The 21,608-nt window shown below is 48.8% G+C and overlaps 3 protein-coding genes across 3 annotated transcripts; 1 reads left to right on the top strand and 2 right to left on the bottom strand.

Annotated features, from left to right (window-relative positions):
- Positions 1–528: 528 nt before the first annotated feature.
- FSST1_002201 (C2H2-type zinc finger protein) lies at positions 529–2,384 on the bottom strand (the record flags this gene model as incomplete). The annotated part of the gene is made up of 2 exons (XM_083228165.1): positions 529–1,655; positions 1,901–2,384. 2 exons carry the CDS (start codon positions 2,382–2,384, stop codon positions 529–531), a joined length of 1,611 nt encoding a protein of 536 aa, XP_083092383.1.
- Positions 2,385–16,153: 13,769 nt separating this feature from the next.
- FSST1_002200 (concanavalin A-like lectin/glucanase domain-containing protein) lies at positions 16,154–17,336 on the top strand (the record flags this gene model as incomplete). Its single annotated transcript, XM_083228164.1, has 2 exons — positions 16,154–16,250; positions 16,309–17,336. 2 exons carry the CDS (start codon positions 16,154–16,156, stop codon positions 17,334–17,336), a joined length of 1,125 nt encoding a protein of 374 aa, XP_083092382.1.
- An 849-nt stretch (positions 17,337–18,185) lies between these two features.
- FSST1_002199 (DNA topoisomerase 1) lies at positions 18,186–21,309 on the bottom strand (the record flags this gene model as incomplete). Its single annotated transcript, XM_083228163.1, has 6 exons — positions 18,186–18,326; positions 18,384–18,833; positions 18,886–19,137; positions 19,186–20,790; positions 20,858–21,081; positions 21,258–21,309. 6 exons carry the CDS (start codon positions 21,307–21,309, stop codon positions 18,186–18,188), a joined length of 2,724 nt encoding a protein of 907 aa, XP_083092381.1.
- Between the last annotated feature and the right edge of the window lie 299 nt (positions 21,310–21,608).

Raw genomic sequence — 21,608 nt, 5'->3', positions numbered from 1 at the left:
GCAAGCCGCCAAATTTGTATGGTAGTCTTTGTCGCTAGCAAACTCATCACACCTTCATTTCGCTCCTAGGTGTGGATTCCCAAATATTCTCAAAAACCAAATAATTTTTCCCCTCTTCGCGCCAGATGTATCCGTTGAAAAACAAAGTCGCCCAGATAGCCATGCTCAAACGGCGGTGTGCACGATTGGCAGTCGCAATGCATTGAAACTCTTGAACAAAAACAAGATGTCGATAAAATCAAATGTCCTCCCTATTGTCGTCATGCGTAGAGGAAGCTGTGGATATTGTTGATACAGGTTATAGTGACGATTTGTAAATGCATTCATTACCGCTTGCACTCTTTTGTGATTCCCTTTAACCCAAGGGTATGTACCCCAAACGGAAAAATGTTCCGTGACCCAAATGCCACCGTCAAGTAGATGCGGGTGGCCGAAGAAGAAGAAGGTCGTCAGCGTCGTTTCGGCATATGTCAAGATAGTCAAGTGGCTCTCTTGATCATGTTAGATGTCAAATAGTGTTGAAACCATTTATTCGGAGCGCTTGCGCTTCTTCTTGTCCTGGTTGCTTCCCTCGTCCGAAGAAAGTTCACTGGCGCTGCCAGGAACCTCGGAGGCGATCTGGAAAAGGACCTTGCCGTAATTACTATAGTCGTCGGCAGCAGACACCATAGAGGCATCGTAGGCATGAGAGTCATCATCAATCAAGTTCATGACGATGGCACCGCTGCCGTGGGTTCGGGCATGCTGGGCCAGGTTGTCGCTTCGGGAGAACTTCTTGCCACACTCGTTGCACTCAAAGGGCTTCTCTTGAGTGTGGAGAGAGCGGTAGTGGCGCTTGAGATGTTCCTGGCGGCGGAAACGGCGGTTGCAAAGATCGCAGACAAAGGTCTTGGAGGGATCCTCGGTGAGAGACTGCTTGCGTCCTCGGCGGTTGGCAGGAGCAGGGAGAGGAGCAGGAGAACCCTCGGAACCAGAGGAGGCACCAGAGTCGCTACCCTCAGCAGCCTGGTTGGGGGACTCCTGGGCGTTGCCAGAGTCGGCAGCGGAAGCAGCTACGTTCATGACGGGAGCAATGTGGCGCTCCTCGGACTGGGACTTCTTGACTCGCTTGTTCTGGTGGCAGTCCTCAGAAGCACAGGTGGAAGCGCAGGTGGAAGGAGGGCTAGGGTGGGAAGGGAACTGGAAAGCCTCGTTCTCGTCAAAGGATAGATCCTCGTCACCAATGAAGCTACCGTGGCCGAGAGAAACAACTGAAGAACCAGTGCAGGCACGAGGTCGGGTAATGTCAGTAGAGGCGTTGGCAGGCTGCTCGGTAAGGTTGACAAGGCTGTTGACGAAGTCGTCCTCAGAGTCAAACTCGGAAAAGTCTTCAAAGGTGGGGAGGCCGTGAGCAGCAGGGTTGAAGTCAAAAGACTGAGAAGCAATCTTGGGCTCAACCTTGATCTCGTCGGCACAGAACTCAGGAGCAAGAGTGCTGTTGATAGCGCCAGTACCGACAGTCAAGTTTCTTGGGTCGCAGAAGTCAACGTCCAAATCCGGAGTAGAGACAGATCGCGCGTAGGGCGCGGGTGAGGGAGAAAGAGATGGCGTGGACAAGATGTCGCTGGCGGTGTTGCTAAGAGAGGGAACCTTTCCGAGTTGAGATTGGAGGTACACTGCCAGACAGAGTTAGCTTCCAGGTCTTTCCCGTATATGCTCCACTAATTGAACGCTATGACAGCGCACTGCAGGCCTGCGCCTTGGTAGGTGATTGGGTTGAGAAGCGGCAGCCAACGTCAGCACCACCTACTTTCCCGCAATTACCACCAAAAATAGGCCCAAGCCCGAGTTTGCGGTACAATGCCATCATGCAATTCCATATTTGGAACAAATTGTGATAGGGAAATTTTTGTTTGCTTACCAGGTGTCATGGGAGATCCGCAGTTCGACCAGTCGAGGACTGCTGTCTCAACAGGCTCCAGAGCCTCCTTGAAGCCGTCGAGGCCATCGAGACCTGAGAACATGGGGTTCATGGGAGTCTGAAGCACCTCGCAGGCACTGGGGCTACCAATGGTGCTGCCAGAAGTTGACAGAGGTGGTGTCGATGGGAAGTAAGGGTTCTCGTAGAACTCGTTCTCCAACAGAATTGCGGGCTTATGCGACATGGGCTGAGGCGAAGCTGTGGGAGTCATGACGGCAGGGCCATTGCTGTACAGAGTGGGAGGTTGAGAGTTGCTGGCAGAGCTGGGTCGCGAGTAGACGGGAGTGGAAGGCAACGTAGGGACCATGGGATACATGTGCATCTGTTGTTGAGGGTAGTGTTGTCGGACGTCATGCTTAGACTCTGTGTTATAGAAGTAGAAAGGGCCTTGGCCAATGGCCTGGGACATCATTGTGGAATCCATTTCTAATCGAGACAATCATGTTAGCCACATTGTGAATCGACTGGTATTCTCAAGATTCCACAAACCTTTTAAAGTTGGCTGTGGTAGTGAGTTTAGTTATTAATTGGTATTGGTGTATAGTTTGCTGGGACTGGCTGTCGGCCTAAGGATGGTGTGGTGTTCGATTCCTTTTTTGGTGTTCCAAAGAGTGGGTGTCGAGTTGTAGCTCGATGGTATTAGTTATGTTGGTTGGGGAAGTTCTTGTTGTACGTGAAAAGTCTCAAGATCAAGTTGAAACAAGAACAAGAGATTTATCAAGTATATCGAGAGTGCCGCGAGTGGTTGTTTATAATGAATGTGAGGGACTCTCGAGATGAGGATATCCAGCAAATAAGAACGATTCAAAAGAAGGAAGAACCTGGCATAAAAGAGAAGAAAGTATTACACAGATCCGTCGATCATACCGTTTGATGAAGAGAGAAACGAAGGATAGACAAGCACGGGGACCGTGGAGTGATAAGTACTGACGACGAGGCCTGGCGTATACACTCCATATGCTCGATAGGCAGTTGGAAAACCCTCCATGTCGTGTCTCACTCGAACAAGCCAGGGTCAGGGAGCTGTGGATCAAGATCCACCACTACCACATCCCATTCTATGGGATCCACTAGCTTCACTTAGGTCCTGACACTCGCAATCTGTACACACCCACACACACCCTCCAGGGCCCAGCGGCGGACCAGACGGCAGAGTGCCCCCGGACCCCTGTCAAAGCACCCAAGTCATGTCTGGGGCAAGGGAAACATCCATCAGGTGCGGGACTGGGCTTCCCTGGTCTTTCTTCACATTAAGCCCATGGATGCCCTAATGCCTTCTGCCACTCTTGCCAGTACGGGGGACGGGGCCACGGTTTCCATCCACACCACAATGGCGCAGCCACTGCTCTTTTCTAATTCTGGACGAAACGTCGAGCCTATCCGTCGCCGGATGGCCCGCCGCGGTATGAGAGTAGCCTCCGAAGCCTATACCGTACCAATGCAACAACCCATGTTTCGACTGAATAAAGAGCTCGGCCATAAAGTAGTGGATAAGGTATGGATATGGATGTTTATGTGGATGCGCGTGTGAGAAGATGGATGGCACCAAAGAGCCAAAGGCTCACGAAAGAGCGTCCTCGGTCGCTTGTGCAAGTGTGCACAAGTTCCATGTCTTGCCCTTGGTGTCTCTTTTTGTGCTGTCCGTCACTTTTTCCTTTTGTTGGTTGGTTTTGTACGCGCGTGGTGAGTGATTATGCGTGGGCTTATCACCCACAACCCGGGCAGCTTCTTCCAGTCTCAGCACAGCATAACCTGGTCCTCCATCCATTAGTTTGGCACAATTCGATCCGACGAACAGAACGAATGCCACAGCCGCCATTAATGATGAGCACATTCTGTTGCACATTTCTCTGCCTCCCTCATCTTATCCCTTCCATTCGTCTGCAAGGCTCTGTAATGCATGCTTATCCTATAGTCTCCAGCCAGTGGGGGTCTCAAGAATACCAGACAGACTGCGAGTTATGCCATGACCCTAGCCAAGGCGCGCCACGGTGCGCTGCTACTCGCTACCAGTAGCCTCCCTATCGCTGGGTGGCACGCAAACCGTAAACCGCGTCACAAGGGCTGCATAATCCCGTGCACTGATAGGGTAATGCCTTGGCGAGTCCGCGTGCATTGGATTCGCCGCGCCGCGCTGTCACAGAATAATAAACAACATGCGGTAATAGGTAATGAAGATTGGGCACGTTCAGAATGGATCATGGCCGTGCACAACTCCAAAACTGTCCACTCGGAATTGCGTTGTGCACCGCTTCTGTCTATTGCACTGTCGACGGCGCCGATATGCACGCTTCCATTCGCCGGGCTATGTCGTGTCACATCCACCCGATGCATGGTAGGACGTGCTATGCAAGGTACAGACTGTCGACGCCGCTGCTTCACTCGTATGTAGGCCTCTTTAACTTGTTGATCACCTCGAAGCGGCCTCTGGCAGGCACTCGACTTGGTGGAGCGCCAGACGTCACCCGTCCCATTCCGTCCCATCTCTCGATTGCTCTGCGGCCCAAGTTGGAGGGAGCCTGTGGTGACGATGAGCTGCGTCGAGCTCTGGTTGGACATATGGCCACTAAGGAACCAAACGTGATGGATCACGACGCTTATTTGGCGGAAACCTTGATCAATCATCGTTGGTATAGTAGGTGTAAGTCGAAACAACGACCGGAAACCAGATATCTGATCACAAAAGTCAATACATGACCAGACCAGATCATGTTTGTCTAACTAAGTCGATCATGTAGGTCAAACTTGGGTTGATTGCTTATAGCCTGACGAGTATTTGGCTGGTTGCTTCTTCTCTGCAGTTGCTTACCTGCGAGTTTGCCTATCAGTTCGCATGTTTTGCTTGACTCGCATTATGAACTATGATGGCGCAATAAACCAATGTGGCATACAACCATGCTGTGCAGATGTTCCTTCTCGAGTCAAGTGTTTGCTCGGTACTTGGTACATTACAAGCTGCATTTAGGCCTGTTTGACAGAGAGTCGTAATAATCATCTCAGTGTCGAAACAGATGACATTGGAATATCTTGGGCCGATGATGACAAGCAACTTCCATGTGGGCCCCCACCTGAACTGATCAACGATATGTGCAACGAGGCCTGCAGCACCAAAAATATGTATGCGTAGAAATATAGGCGGGTAATAACACTGCCTTCACCCAGAATAGTGCAGGAATGTGAAGAGTCGGTGGGGTTCACAGCATCGCCCCATACCTTTCTGGGAGGGAACTGAGAAATAATTTTATGCGGCAAACCCGGGTGCTGCGCTGTGACATTATTAGCTTGGGTCTGCGGTTTTGCATAAAACAAAACTTGACGGGACGGAGCGCCAGCGGCACCTACTGAATTTGGGTAAGTGTGCACTAAACTAGGATACCACTACACAAGCATTAGTACGAGATAAATGGATAGCACTTTGGGTTACTAACGTTAGTTGGCATCTCGTTCCTGACTGAGCTGAGCTTACATTATAATCTGTAACATGATAGTGCGCCAGTTGTGGAGAGAGATAGTGGATGATCTATTGCGCATGGCGTTGCTGCTTCATGACGATGAGCGAGCTGGATTGCGTAAGTCTTGTCATGACTTTCATGTAAGGTACCGATGGAGCGGCCAACTGCAGCTGTTCTGCCCCAGTGTTGGGCATTGGTGTATTAGTGCTTCTCCATAACATCTGGAGCTGCTTTAGTTTACTTCTCTGTACATATCTTGACTGGATTTCAAAGGGTTAAGCAGCGTTGCTTCAATCATGCGATCGTCCCAGGGAACCTTGCTCTGAGTAGGCATCATGGTTCCTTCCCTGAGGATAAGGTAATTTGGCATTATTACCTAACAAGGGCAAGACCGACCCAGCCAACCGTCCCTGCTAGTGATAGGCTGTCAAAATTATCGAAGGGTCCAAAAGAAGACGAGATGACTTCTAAATGTAACGTCAGGGAAGCACTTCTCCACTGTCCATTGATAGCATCCATTGCTGGGGACTGGGAGCTGGGATTCAGGTCCCCGAGCCCTGTCTAGCAGTGACACTGGTCCGGCCCTGGACCCGGCCAATCGCCCATACATAATCTGAAATCACCTTCTGGGGAAGGTCCTTCTCGATCGGGCCTTGGCTCGTCACTTCGTTCCTCTGGTCTGGGCGTTGGAGTGCGTCTGTTCTGTTCTGTTCTGTCCACTGACTACAGAGACCTGGGTTGCCTCTATGTTGGCCCGGCCGCCCGGCTTGCGGTAATTTTCTTCAACTAAAACTATTGCTACTGTACCCAAGCTAGACAGTACGGTATGGATGGCTTCAAGCTCAAAATACGCCACTTGAATTCTACTTCGCTTGCCGCTATCTTCGCACGAGGAAGCCAATGCACGGATCATGGTACAACGGCGCCATGCTACGATTGACCACCAGAACGTGGACTGACCATGTCGACGAGTCAAGCATCTTGGTATCAACGACAGCAGTAATCATGATACTCGTCTACAAATCTGTTCCTCAAACTTAACCCCGCTCTCATACAGACCCAAGGCATATCATCCAAGACTCCGGTGCTCACTGGCCTGAATCGGAGCCTCTCGTCTCCCAGTTCCATCTTGCTGGATACAATCCGTTTCACCATTGCGCCCACAGCGAGTCAGATCAAGCATGTCTGGCAGCGAGGATATTGTGATCGAGATCTGCACTAACACGGACGGTCCCACGACGATATTCCGAAATACACTACAACGCGCTTTGATACCCTGCACTTTTGCCTCGTGTCTGAGTTGCTGTCATCCCAACTTCCATCTACCTTTCCAGGGTCTGTCCGGGTTCAATAATGACAGCATCCACGCAAGACACTGAACACTGTGTCCCGCCACTTGCCGCTATCATACATCACTTGGCTGGCGTCACAGTAAATGCTCAACCAGGACCAACGGGAGGCTAGGACCAGGGTTTCTTTCATGTAGGACCCTACATCAATGATATGGATCTCTTCAGCAATGTCTCTTGAGGCTTGACCCATCTGGCATCAAAGCCGCAACCGAGCAGTAATCTGAGCCCTTCTCTGTGAGAGCAGGCATTACGTAGTAACCGACTATTGGCAACAATCACCTTGTTGGCACATACATGGTTTCCAATACTCTAGAAGGCCTGGCTCAGGAAGGAAATGTCACCGAAGAGAACCGGCTCCAAACGGACTAATTGTCTTTTTGTTCACAATGGGCTCAATGGCCGAGGATTGACACCGGGCCATACAATTGCCCGCCCCAGAAGTGGCTTCGCTCAGAAGGTCGATGTTCCAGAAGGTCCAAAGAGTCTCGGCAAGGAACCATCAATCTTCAAACTCGTCATTGGCATATGAAACCCTTCAACTTTCAATACATGCTTCGACTCGTGTACTCTGACGCACGCTCAGTCTTAGCGTTACCAAATCTGCAGCATGACATGATCCGACCCTCCATCTCCGTCTCGAACTTTTAGAGCTGAGCTGAATGGTGTTTCCAACAATACAATGTACGAATGTTTCTAGTTTCCGCCTCATTATCAGACTCAAGTCTTGTGGATGGTGGTTCGGCCCACTACACTTGACCATTTTTCTCTTTCAGACACGACGTTACAGATGGCAAGCAGAGTGGATATCTGATAGTCATAAGCCATGCCCGTTATGAAGGACATGACCGAATTGTGGCCGTTCATATATACCAGCCTAAAATGGCGCGGGCTGAGTCCTATTGGTCGGCAAAGAGACTGCCTCAAACCTGAAACCCTAGCTGATGCATAAAGCTGCTGTTTCTACTTGTAGTGCCAGTATTATACTTTGGGGTTGCATTAGCCAGGAACAATGCATACGAGCAGCACATTATAAAATAGCGTGTGGGGCGATGGCTCAAACGAGCACATTGAGCACGACTCGACGCACAAACAAGGCACAAATCGACATCTCATTTCCTGATGCAAGCCACATATGCACAAGCACCTAAGCTCACACACGCACACGAAATCCATCCATCGCTCGATCTATCCTCCCATCGTTTTAGTCCTGACATGGACTCGGACTTTGTGCCCCTGCGTTTGGACTTGTGCTGGTGCTTATGCATTCGAGCGCCCGCACGTGCGTCTCAAGGACGGATCACTGTTCTCATACGGTCATAGTCACGCTAGGATATTAGGCGAGCTTTGCGGCAGTGAAAATCTAGAGCAAATAAGACGAAATAGCTCAATCGGCTCTCTAATATCTACGCCTGGGCAGCTGTCTCTTTATTTTTTGTATCCTTATCTCAGTTACGGATACCGAGACTTCGATTTCCCTCTAGGCGAGACGGCGGCGAGATTCTATTGATAACTATTACTGAGGAAAACTTTTTCGACCACAAGTCGCCTGCACACGAACTATCCATCGTTTGAACTGACGCCAAGAGATCATAAATACTGGACACAACGATAGGAACTTACCTACCTACCCATTGGTCGCACGACAAGTGTTCAATCAGCTCGGCTCATGTTTTACAAATCATTTCCCCATATTGTCACTTCTCTCTTTATGTGTCACAGGACATGAATGCATCATGAGGTAACTGGAACCATTGAAAGTCGCCTCCAGCTTTGCTCTTCTCTGGGGTGACAGAGAACCCATCGACAGTCCAGGAAACTCAGGCTTAACTAGTGGTGTTGGGCTGACTGGTGTTAGTAAAGCGACCCCCTCGTCCAGTCATAAGAACGAAACGTGTGGCAACTTGGGCTGCGTACCTTGCATAACAACGTTCCAGTCTGCTGCAGAAAGCTACATACAGAGGCCAGGGCCTGCAAGAAGCGAACGCCGCCGTTATGCAGGAACAGGAACGCCCAGCCGTTGCCGCCTCATAATAAATAATAAATCATTTTATAACAAGTTTGTTTGTCATATGTATTGGGCCGCAAACATACTTATTGGATGTGGACTTCAACCTGGATGCACGCAGTTTGCTCACAGTCATCGCATATCAATACTCTGTACATATCACAATTTGGAATAACCACCAACAGACTGGTCACACCAGAAGATGATAGTCTGTCACCACACATGCAGTACGGTTTACAGTCGGATCATTTCCCTCAAACCCCAGTACCTAGAGGTTGGACTATGACGATCCGCTGGGAAAACAGCTCGGCAGGATCATTATTGCAACCACAAACAATAATTCATGTCGACTGCCTACTAAGATCAACGGGCCGGTGGCAATGAATCGTCACTTCGTATTGGAAAGGAAATACTTCTTATCCATTCGGCCGCCTGGCTACCTAACTTTGGTCATCAACTCCACTGATCCTCTTCGCGGGTCTTTTGCGACTTCCCTCCACCTCGTAAGACTTTGCGAACGTGCTCTGAAGCTATCGACACCGCCGTCGCGCAGATACCACAGGATGGCATTGGCCCTGAACATTGAGGGCATAGACAGCTCCATCGCGCTGTTAGTGTCAGGCTTGGGCCTCGCGGAGCCGGCTGCGCACATCCCCGGCACAGTAACATGTGGTAGGTAGGTACGTACACATGTACATGCAGAGCTTGGCCGAATCTCACCAAAAGATCCGCGGTCGAAGGCTAACTGATTTTGCGAGGCAAAGAGGATCCAACGTGGTGGTTCAGTTGTCTACCGACGTACCAACGTACAACCAACGTGCATGTACCCCCAGACCAATGGTCTGGGGAATCTGAGTCCGCGTCCGCGGATACCAGAGCTCACGCACGAGCATCACCTTTTTTTTTTTTTTTTTTTTTTTTCTTCTTCTTCTCCCTCCTCTCTTTCTAGAATTCTTTCTGAACTGCTCGTTTCCTACTGCCATAGCCCTTTGGGATTAACAATGGACATCTCGAGCTGCCCAGTCAATTTGGGGCTACAGTCGATATTACCACTCAAAATTGCACCTCTGGTCTCATCTGTCTGGACCATCATAAGGTCCCAGCACAGCGTCTCTCGGAAGCGAAATGCTTGGCTTTACCTGGGCCTGGCTACCTGGACCAAGGACAAGATGGGACCCTGATGGAAGGTTGAGCAGGGGTCCTTCCCACAGCTAGTCAGGTCAGGGGTGTCCCTGTTTCAAAATGGAGCGGCGGGGCTTGTTGGAGATTTGACAACGGCCCGGATGCGTAGCCGTGTGGTCAGCCAGACTCAAGTGCAAGGCCTACCGGGACTTAGGCTATAAAAATCCTGGCCCTCCGGTCCTTAGGATGCTCCCCGGATTTTAGCTCAGTCCAATACAGTTCTTGAGCGAACAGATGGACCAGTTGCTCAGCATGGACCCTAAATTTTGGCATGATTCTGGAAGATCGCCTCTTAGATACGTAGGACGTCTGAATCTGACCTGGGCATAATTTAGCTCGTGTTTGCCAGTCCTAAAATGTCTCTTGGTTCCGTGTCAATCAGCCGCAGCGGAATCAATGGTTCAATAGCCAGCATTGACTTCATTACTCGTTTTGTTGTTGAATAGTTGGGTGGTGTCGTCGTGGCAAACGGCTTCCACCAGTATCCGTGTGCTTAGCTTGAGGCATTTTGCCCATGTTACATACGATACAGTCCAAAGACGAAGTCGAAACTCGATCAGATGTGTCGTCCCCAGAAAACGGATAACCCGACAATGCGTTCATGCATAGGCATGAGAATTACTAGGGGGCCACCATGTCCAATCCACAGGCACAGGATTTAGGAATGCTTGGGGTTTTCCGCATGCAGATAGATGCACATGCAGTTTCCGCATCTATCTAGCAAACGATGCTACAGTCCTCATCCGAGTTTAGGCGCAACGATAGTTGCAGAGCTACGAATGATCCGCTCGCCGCTCCACGAGTCAATCAACACAAGACTGCGATGCTCAAAGATGAAATGACGGGCTAGCCATGTGGACGCACGTCGATATCAGCTCGAAGCCAGGGCACCCTGGTAGAACAGCATCCTGGACCAACGCTAAACGGCATCCCTTGTCCAGGCCAACTGGCATTCCGCCGACCATGTCCTTGGGACTTCTCGAAGGTTTCAAATTGGCCCCCCAGCATAGCGCGAGATCATGCTCTATTATTTGAGAAGGTGGCTGTCAACCCATCCATGTTGACGATCCATTGGGTGGAATTCTAGGGACCTCTTTTTGCGCTTGTACTGCGATGCTGCACGCGAGTCAAACTCTTCATTCTACATGCAGTATGAGACCGTCCCACCAGATGGCATTGTAAGCCTCAAAGGCAACGGCTAGTTGTTGCTTTTGCCTTAAGGGTCGTTGTTCGTTGTTGCAGGGTATTGGTACGAGATGCCAGTGTCGACAAAAAGCAACTATCAGTGCAGCAGTGCCAACATGTAACTATCATGCCGCTGGCCATGATTCTTTGTCGATCTTGATAAGGGCAATCAATCAATGCACGGTCTTCCTTCTGCTAACTCCCGATTGAACAAAACTGTCAACCCACGTGGGATATGTCAAGAACTTTGTGAGCGGGTGTTGACATGGAGCTCCGTGCGTCAATGTCATTCTCATTACTGCGTATCACTTACCAACATTGGACGACAGTCCCCCTCTGTCCTTGTATTTCTACCTCAAACTTGTATTGATAAACAGGACGGTACTATGGCCCGAGCTCATATCTGTCCAGGCTTGCCAAAGCAACAAAGTACAGGCAGCTGATTTTGGTTCCTGCAAACCGAACAACAACATTTGGTGGGCGTTGCTGCTGCCGTCTCTCGTTAGTCTGCCTGCATGTCGATCATGAATCGCTCGGACTACGACCAACGGTTGCTTCTTGTTGGTATGCAGCCTCACTTTGATCGCTTGTTCATTGTTGCAGCTGGGGAGGGTCCGTAATTATGCGGTGAGCTACTGCTATTGCCAGAAGATCCTACACATGATACTTACAGCTGCAGCTGCAGCTACAGCTACAACCCCAAACTTGAGTTGCGGTAACATCAGGATGCAGAAGCGATTAACAAGGAACGTTAGAGCAGTTCGTTCGGTATTAAGCTCCATGTGATAACTACCGACGATTGGAAGGAAAAAAGAAATTATCTCGCCAGTCGGTTCCACGCTCAAGGGTTGATGCTTTCGCTACCACGGCCTGTATGGTCCGTGAGCACGAGAAAAGTGAGAAGAGACTCTTGATTGCAAAGTTTTCTTCAACTCGACACCGCACACACAGTACAGTATACAATGTCTCAGGTACGGGGTTGATAGGATGCTTACCGTCCCGAGCCACCCCTGCTCTCTGTCTTATGCGTCTATGCGTTCATGCCATATTACCCAGTACTGGTACTGGTCTACGGGTACGTATGGGGCTTTTGGGAGCAATTGTGCCAGGCTCTTCGAGACAAAGCGGATGCTCAATACGACGGTGTAATTCGAACCATTCTGGCGAAACCCGAGCAGTTCATCAGAATGGCATGATGACTTGCAGGCGGTCACAGACGACCTGACATGCCTCGGCTTTGTTACGTACATGCGGTAACGACTTTATCCTCGCCATCTCCATTGTCGCTTGTCTCGTCTTGCCTCTTGATGGGTACTATGTACGGCAGCTCCGGACCAGCCCGCCCATGCGATGTGATGCGAGGCGAGGCGCGGTCCGCAAAGTCTGAGAGCAAACATGGACTAGGTAGGTTTGATGATAATTAATAGAACGGGAAGCAACAGATAGACGGTGTGTCATTTCGGCATAAAAGTCTATCTAATTGTGACTCGCCATTAGGTTACCATCGAGCCCACTCGTTCACCGTTTGCCAGTAACTAATAAATGTAGTACTCAGTTATGGCTTGCCTTTGCTTTGATTTGTAGAGCAAGCAAGCAGAAAATAAGCGGTGTTTGTTTGCCTGTTAGATCTATCGATTAGACTTTGCGAAGCCCCCCCATCAAATTGCCTGTTAGATCTGATCTGATCAGATCTGGTCTGGTCTGGTCTGGTTCGGCCTGACTTGACTTTACTTGACACACCAACAGGTTGTTGTCATTGTAGTCTTGCCTCTTTTGAATATGCATCAGGTTTTGCTTTTGTTTTCGCTCTTCTTTTCTCTGAATCATGTTTTTGTCGCCTCTTCCCTCCTCTAACCCTGTTTGGCCTTGTTTTCTTTTCTTTTTTTGCTCAATCAAGCAAGTATTGTCAGAAGTTGATAATATATCATGAAAATAAATTTGTTATGATTTATTACATTCGACCTATCTACCTACATATGTATGTGTCTATACGAGCCAGTCGTCCCATTCCATGGCTATGCAACTTACACGTCTCGTCTGATTGGGCGACAACGTGAGAGGCAACAAAGGATTTTGAAGACGACGTATCATGTCCTATTCAAGCAGGAGCTTACTGACTGAAGTGAACACGGACTGATGCATCAAACGCTTTCCATACCTGAAAGTGAGGTGTTGAATTACCAGACTGTTTAGTGGCTGCCAGTCGCTGGGAACAAGCTACGCAACGCAACGTGACACAAGACACGAGGCTTAGACCTTGCATCCGATATGCAGTTTTTTTCATATGCTCAGCTGAAGATGAAATGATCGATCCAATCAGAAGTATACAAAGAGAGACGTTTGAGGTATCCCAGTGGATAGCTATCTGAAACACGTTGCACATGTCCGTGTTTGACGTCAAAGGTTCAAGTCAGAGCAGTAGAGTTGTCCTCAGATGAGAGGGGGTGTCTATGCGGATACCAAATAGTCCGTTCACATATTACATACCCATCAACCTATTTTTACAGAGGAATTCGGCTGCTGGGTTATCGGATGGGATACACTGTGACACTCAGCCAAGCGGTTATGTGTTTGCAGCTCCACCTACTATGTCAGAGAGCAGGACTTTGTGGGGTTAGGGCATCTATCTGGGGGTTTGAGAACTTTGGACAATCAGAGACAGAGACAGAGAGAGGGTGGGGAATCGACTGTTAATGCAACTATTGTTGAATGAGCGGTAGAGGAAACAAAGAGTCCCGAATGGCCTCATCGTCCTGCCGTGTCGAGGCACGGCAGCCGGCCGAAGTTATGCCTGCAGACCGACGGTTTGTCGCCTCTCTTTGCTGATGGATGGATCAGAGCACGGTACATCCAGTCGAGTCAGCCTGTGAGGGATCAACGATAGAGTTTTTCAAAGGTTTCTTTCCCGACAACTTCGCAGATGCCGATTGGGTGCATTGTCGTTGTCTGTGTCTGACCGACACGTCGTGAATCAGATTTGGGGCCTGCATCTGCGTCTGCATCTGCATTTACCTGACAAGACCGAGTCCAATGCGAGGGCAAAAGTGCGTTTGTTGCTGTCATGTGCTCCATAACAGACGCATAATAGACTGCATATACATACAGCATCTTAGTCTGATACTTGGAATTGATCATCTATCAGCCCTTGGATGCTTTTTGGGGAGTGGCGCTGTAATGGAGTTTTTCTCCTTTTGGTACACGTCTTTTCTTGACTCTCACCTGCATATTTCGTTGCTTCTTTCTCTAGTCTGAAGGGTATTTGAGCGATCACTTTTTTTTTCTTTATTGTCCCATTTTTTAATATTCCTTCTTTTCGTATTTTTATTCCCTACTTGCAATTGCGTAGTTGTTTCTTGCTTATTTTCACTGAGTATTGTGTGTCTCCAATCGCGATTGTGGTCGGTATAGGGTACACTCATCCGTCATGCATGATTTGTCTCCATTCCAGTAATCGTAGAGATAAATGGCATGGAGGGCTATGAATTTGATGTTAGCCTTTTTCTACTTTTAAAGCAAGGGTTGATGTCAGACATGGTCTAAATACACGTGTAAGTGTCTGTGTTGAGGCTTCCAAGAGGTCAGGTCAGAGTCTTACATAGAGAACTATGCAAGGGTGAGTGTTTGAGAGATATGTCTTAGAACCAATAGATCCAGCCCTAACATACCAGTCTGGCACACACAGATTGACCTTTGATCGATATTGGTTAAGTGACGTGCATATAGATCTCGAGTAAGGGATGGTTTTGTTGCATGCCATTACGAGGATCGAGATTTATGCGACGAGTGTTTGGGTAAGTCTCAACACTCGACAGTATTTGACAACTGTATAAATATTATTGGTTGGGGACGATTGATACTACTACATAGTACATATAATCTAATATAGGTCAGGTGGTAAAGCTTGCAGCTGGGTGAAGCTGATATACTGCTACGATGTTAATAGTTGGTGTTTCCAATAGACAAGTGTTCATGTTGGTGAGAATGCTCTGATTGAGTTGCACTTTACTCGGGAACTTTTTGGAAGCTCAGACGATACAATTTAGTAATAATCAAAATTGAATACAAATGAAGCACCAGTACTATCGAAGACTTTGGGATTCATGGGTTGAGTAAAACTTCAAGTTACAGAACCTTCGTTATTTAATCTCGTCAATGTATAGGGTAACCAGCAGCTAATCGGCCGGCATCGGGGTTCCGAAGCAGATAAACGGCCCCACACGGGCCGTAGCCGGTTAGATCGGCTGACAATAAAACTCGGCATGATAGAACATACCCCTCTATAGAAGCGGTGAAAACAAGGCATTGTGCAGCTATCGATGGATACTAGAGAGAAACAACTGTTACGGTGAATGGGAAATATCTATGCTAGATTTAATCAGCTTGCAGAATTTCCATAGTCTCGTTATCAATACTCAATTGTAATCGTGATTGTAGTTGTCTAGTTTTTATTGTCTTCCATTACCCGTACCTGACTAGACTAGACCAAGCCTCCAGCCACCCGAATTACCGTAGTTACCAACCTCCAACCACACGGACTCGTAACCAAGAAAAGCATCCCCAACCTCCCCTCAATTTCCTTAGTAGTTAATTCTTGGGCGCCAAGTTACTTGGAAGAGGAAAAACTTAATGGGGACCAATTAATTCATTACGCGGCAAGCCCAAGAGAATTAACGAGAAAAACCGGAAAACCGGCCAACGTTTAGACGGTGACGGAGCGTGGTTGTGACGTGACGTGACGAGTCTTGGGTATTAATTCATTTCTCACCGTTTAATTCTGCTTCTCTCTCCTACAGTACAAATCCTCTTTTTTATTATTACCTCATGCAACCACTTTAAGACTCGAGTCACCGCTTTTCGTATTACTGCTACCTTACACCGAGTCGAGTCTATAACAAATACTCCGATATAAGTAAATCACACCACTACCTACTGCTTGCGTATATCGACGACTATCTATCTACTCCCACTCCCATTCCCACTGTACATACACATCACACCGCATCTCATATAGCTCATCATGAGATGGCCATCCAAATATTCATTCGCAGCTACTGCGCTGCTCCTTAGCTCTGTCTCAGCCCAAACATGGAGTTCATGCAATCCCCTACATAGCAGTAAGTCCAATGCCACGCTATACACCGACCCCGTCGCATACTGACAACTTCTCCATAGACACTTGTCCCAATGACGATGCGCTGGGCATGAGCATCGACATCGACTTCTCCAAAGGCGCAGTAAACTCTTTCGCAGCCTCCGGTTCTCCAAAGTACGACGACGAGGGTGTTTCCTTCACTGTTGCCCGCGCCAACGATGCGCCTCAGCTCGCTTCCCTCTTCTACATCATGTTCGGCCGTGTCGAGATTACAATGAAGGCTGCTCCCGGCGCTGGTATCGTCTCATCGCTCGTTCTTCAGTCCGACGTACTTGACGAGATCGACATCGAGTGGCTTGGTTCCGACAACGACGAGATCCAGTCCAATTACTTTGGAAAGGGTCAGACTACTTCATACAACCGTGGCGAGTTCCACGATGTCACCAACACACAGGGTGAATGGACCACGTATACTATTGATTGGAATAAGGACCGCATTGTCTGGATGGTTGGCGGCACCGTCGTCCGCACCCTCAACTCTGGAGATGCACCCGACAACCAATACCCTCAAACCCCAATGCAAGTCAAGTTTGGATCTTGGGCTGGTGGCGATCCCAACACGAACCCACCTGGAACCGTTAAATGGGCTCGTGGACCGACGGACTATTCCAAGGGTCCCTTCACGATGAAGGTCAAGAGCGTCATCATCACAGACTACTCTACCGGCGACGAGTACAAGTACAAGGACACATCCGGTTCATGGCAATCCATCGAAGCTATCGGCGGCTCTGTCAATGGCAACGAGAACGGCGATGCCGTGACCGTCACTGCTACTGCCCAGGGAACTGTTGCCACGCAGAACGACAACGTCCCTATTGGAGGTATCGGAGAGGATGGAAGTCCCGCCACGGCTACACAGACCGGATGGCCTTGGACTGGCTCTCGTCCTTCTGGCGGTGCTATCCCTGAAGGATGGCGCCTCAACGCCGAAGGAAAGATCATTCCAGCTGAGAACAGCGCCATGAGCTCCCCTCAACCCTTCCACAGCCTTATCGCTGTTATCCCCTTCTTCGCTGGCATCATGGCTTTTGCCGGAAGGTTCATCTAAGAAAGAACCTCTCACTGTATATGATGATGATTCGAGATATTACAAAGGGCTGAGCCTCTGTACATTGGCAAGACATAGACGTACAAAGTCTCGGGGACATTACCAGGATTGGATGTGATACCTGAGTTGCATGATACGGTTGGTTGGCGTTACTGCACAATACTGGCGTATAGCATTTACACTCGCGTGTATTTTTGATTTCTTGATTTGTTTGCTTTTAGCGACGGCGCAATGGACTCGGGCAACAAAGAGGATGCACGAATTATATAGATGTCAACTAAAGATAGAATAATACCTTTGTACAATTAACCAGTAACTGTGTGATCCCATGAACTTGTTGCTTCACCAATTTGTATTCACAACTGTTGCCTACACATCACCTACACTACTAACACATGAAAATGCATATATAGTAATTGAATTTTCCCCAGAGCCGAGCTGACGTATTCTTCTGCTGAGAGGCGCACTGAGCAACCCTTAGCATGAGCTCAACCCCTTGGTACACGCGTAGTGTTTCTATATATGTATCTAAAGAACAAAGCCTCTGCCGCCCAAATCTCCTGTACCCAGATGCTCCGGATAACCCATCTCGGCGCCTAGTAGTCCGTCGCCCTGTCCGTTTCGTTTCACCCTCCTTCGTAAGCACGCATATGCATGACGAACTTACGCCTCTATTTATGAGCCCATCATCGACGTTACGCCTCCCTCTTCCTCTTTGCTCATATTGAAAGCACTGATTGAGTATTCTTACAAAACGTTCCAGAAAATAGCAAATTAGTAAAGTAAAAGCAAAGAAACCGAAAGCCACCCGCTTTTCTCTTTTTGTACGCCGGCCCTTCTCACGATGATTTAGAAAGTCCAATCATCTTCGTCCTCAACAGACTTGATCGCCCATCGGAACTTGTCCCGAAGCGTCTTGGAGAAGAACTTTTCGATTGGGACATCAAACTTCTTGGAGAAGACGACAGTGAGACGAGGATCAATATAATTCTGTTATCAATGGTTAGTATGCCGCAACGCAGTAGACTGGGTGTTTAGAAAACTCACGATCTTGGAGGTGCCGAGAGCTACCTCCTTGTTACCATCACGATCCTGGGCCTGGAGCTCAAGCGTCTTGATGCGCTCATCAAACTTGTCCACAGCCTTGAGAAACTTGTCAACGGTAGCGCCTCGACCCTCAGCCTCAACCTTCTTGGTCTTGTTCTCTTTCTTGAACTTGGCTTCCATTTCCTTCACAGCCTGGAGTCGCTCCTTGAGCTCCTTCTCAGGTAGGGGCTTCTCCTTGTCAGCCTTGCGCTTTTCATTGTCCTTCTCGAACTTCTTCTGGATCTTTGTGCGCTGTTCCTCGAGCAAGAACTGCTGGTGCTCCTTGATCCACTCATCGTTCAGCTCCTCATCCTTCTCGAACCAGGCGGCGCCCTTCTTCTTCTTGTAGCTCGAGTCAATGTCAAGTATCATCATCTTGGTACGCCATTGCTGGTATCGGAGGCCTTTAATCTAAATGGTAGTTAGTACGCTGTAGGATTAAACTAATGCGCGTCAAACTTACCCTGTCACCTAGCTTGGCCATTTGTTGCTCGTGAGAGGCGCCAACGGTTCGCTTGTGGTTACACAAAATAGCAACTTCACGGTTGCAATCGTTGTACAGCTTCACCTTCTCGGCAGCCGTACCGCGAGAGCGAGGGTCACTAGCAAGCTTGTTGAGCAGAGTCGACATTGTGAAGGAGGCGTTGTAGGTACGGAAAACCTTAGCAGTTAGTCCCTTCATGTAGCTGGTCAAATGCTTGTTGAGTTGAGAGGTCTGCAATTGTGTTAGTTGATAGCTGCTTGAGGTGTTTAAATAACTTACAGTGAGACGGTCAAAAAGATCATCTCCTGATGTCTTGGGTGCCTTTTTGAAGAGCTTCAGATTCTTGAAAACCTGGGCGTCTACAATAGCAGTCTCTCTGTAGGGAATACTATCTTTTCCAAGGAAATCGAATGTGACCTTGTTGGGAGGTTCAAGTGTGACATGCTCGTACTTGAGAGAGCAGCAGCCTACTGTATCGGCCTCGTTTTCTGTATCCTTCTCGTTTCCAGCTCGGAGAGCCAATCTGTCGATGAAATACATGGCGGTGGCTCGCTGTCGATCAGCCATTACCTCGCTCTTGAGCTCCTTGGTGTAGTCCTTGCGGATCTTGTCAATGTACTTCTTGAGCTCTCGAGCCTTCTCGAACTTCTTGAAATCACTTTGACCTTTGATAGCACTGTCCGCTCCAAGCATGACATACTTGTAGTTCTGGTTGATGTTCTCTTGCCACATGGCTAGCCAGGTTGCTTTTTGATCGTGCTGCACAGCCTTCCACTGGTGACCCTTGGGAGGCTCTGGAACCTTGGCGCCCTTGCCAATGTTGATGGTAATCTGCTCCGGTTGAACACGTTGTTTGACTTTGCCAGTCTTGGGATGTTCACCACGACCACGGAATAGACTTGGAGGTTCAACTCTGAAGTTGCCGACCTTCTCCTTTCTGCCGTCCCATATACAATGGGTGAAAGGGGCCTCGAGTGCGTCCTTCTTGGCCTTGGCAGCCTCTTTCTCTTCCTTGGTCATGTTCTTGGTCTTGTTCTGTTCTATCTTCTTGGTCCAGTAGTCGTTAATCTTGTCAAAGTTGCACTTATCAAGTGACTTGACAGCGACTTTCTTACCCTGAGCATCTGTTACACCGTACTTGTCGCAGTATACCTTGAAATCGTCGAAAAAGTTCTTTCGGAAAACTGGGTTCTCGAGATGATGGATCGATGCAGTTGTCATCATAGCAACCCAGAAAGTGGTAACCTCTTCAACCTCGGGTGCAAGAGTAACCGGCTGTCCGTCATAGAGCATCTTGACGCTCTTAGGCAATGGCTCATAGTCGGGTGGGAACAGAACACCATTGTGCTCCAGAGTGGACCACTTGATAGAATCGTCTTCCTTCTTGGGCGCATTCCACCACTCGAATTCTTCTTCACCATCACTCTCACTTGCCTTCTTGGACTCCGCCTTCGCACCCTTCTTGGCAGCAGCAGGTCTAGCCTTCTTGGAAATAGGAGCATCAGAGTCTGATTCTTCCTTCTTAACGCCATTTGACTTTCGCTTCGCAGCGGCTCCGTTTGTTTGTCGTTTGGTCGCAGTGGATTTCGCAAGGGGCACGTCGTCGTCGTCAGATTCATCCTTGATAGCCTTCTTGGGTGTAGGTTTTTTGGCTCGCTCCTTGGATCGAATCGCCTTAGCTTCCTTCTCGGCCTTCTTTTCAATGTTGGCCTTCTTCTGCGCGAGCTTCACACCAAGAGGCTCGTCGTCGTCGTCGTCTGAGGACTCGGGAAGCGCGGTCTCCTTGTAAGACGGTGGAAGCTTCTTTCCTCGTGCCTTCACCATGGGCTCGTCATCGGAATCGGATTCGGCAATCTTGTTTGTCTGTTTCTTCTGGCGTTTGGCCTGTAACATCATGGTCAGCATAAGCTGGCCTCACAACAAGGTTTTTCTCGTATCATGAAATACTGACCATTGGAGCACCTTCGTCGCTTGACTCATCGTCCTTGTAGTTGACCTTGGTGATGGAATTGCGTGATTTGCGTTTCGTTGTACCATTGGCAGTTGGCTCATCGATGTCCATCGTGTCTTCTAGGGGACCGTTGCGAACTGAGAGGCCAGCCATTTTGGCGGCTTCCTTTGGAACTGGCTGAGCCATGGCATTGTCCTCGGCGCGTGAAATCTTTGCCGCTGAGACTATAATAAGACGTTTTGTTAGATCAAAGATAAGGAACAGCAAAGTATGCGACATGGTGACAGATGCAGCTAGTTGATTGGGAGAAACTTTGTTTTGAATGCCTTCTCATGGCATCCATGAGCGCGAAAATACACCATCAATGTAGCAAGGAATTGGGAAATAGAGCGCGACTTACGTCGATGGCCATTAGCCTTCGCAAGAGGGCGATCGTCGTCGGAGGAGCTCATGGTTGTGTGGTTGAAAGCGAGTATCCGTTCTGCGGCTGTCCGCCTACCAACGTGCGATGAGGTCAGGGACTGGGATCTGAAAAGTGAAAGCGTAGGAGAAGGAAGAGTAGGTCTTTGTAGGCGATAGAAAAACGAGATATCGCAAGAGAAAACGCGAGGAAAAGATCCCCTCAACGCCTTGTGTAGGAGATGAGGGTGTATTTTGAATATTTCGCAAGAAGCTGGGAGAAGAAAATCAGCAACAATGGGATTGGGAGGAATAAGTCAAGAGAGCGGCGTGCTTGTTTCTTTAAGCCAAG

The sequence above is a fragment of the Fusarium sambucinum genome, chromosome IV (genome assembly GCF_050947815.1).
Source record: "Fusarium sambucinum isolate potato_lamoka chromosome IV, whole genome shotgun sequence".
Lineage (NCBI taxonomy): Eukaryota > Fungi > Ascomycota > Sordariomycetes > Hypocreales > Nectriaceae > Fusarium > Fusarium sambucinum.
The sequence above is the reverse complement of the archived record's forward strand: the minus strand, read 5'-3'. Positions and strand labels throughout refer to the sequence as shown.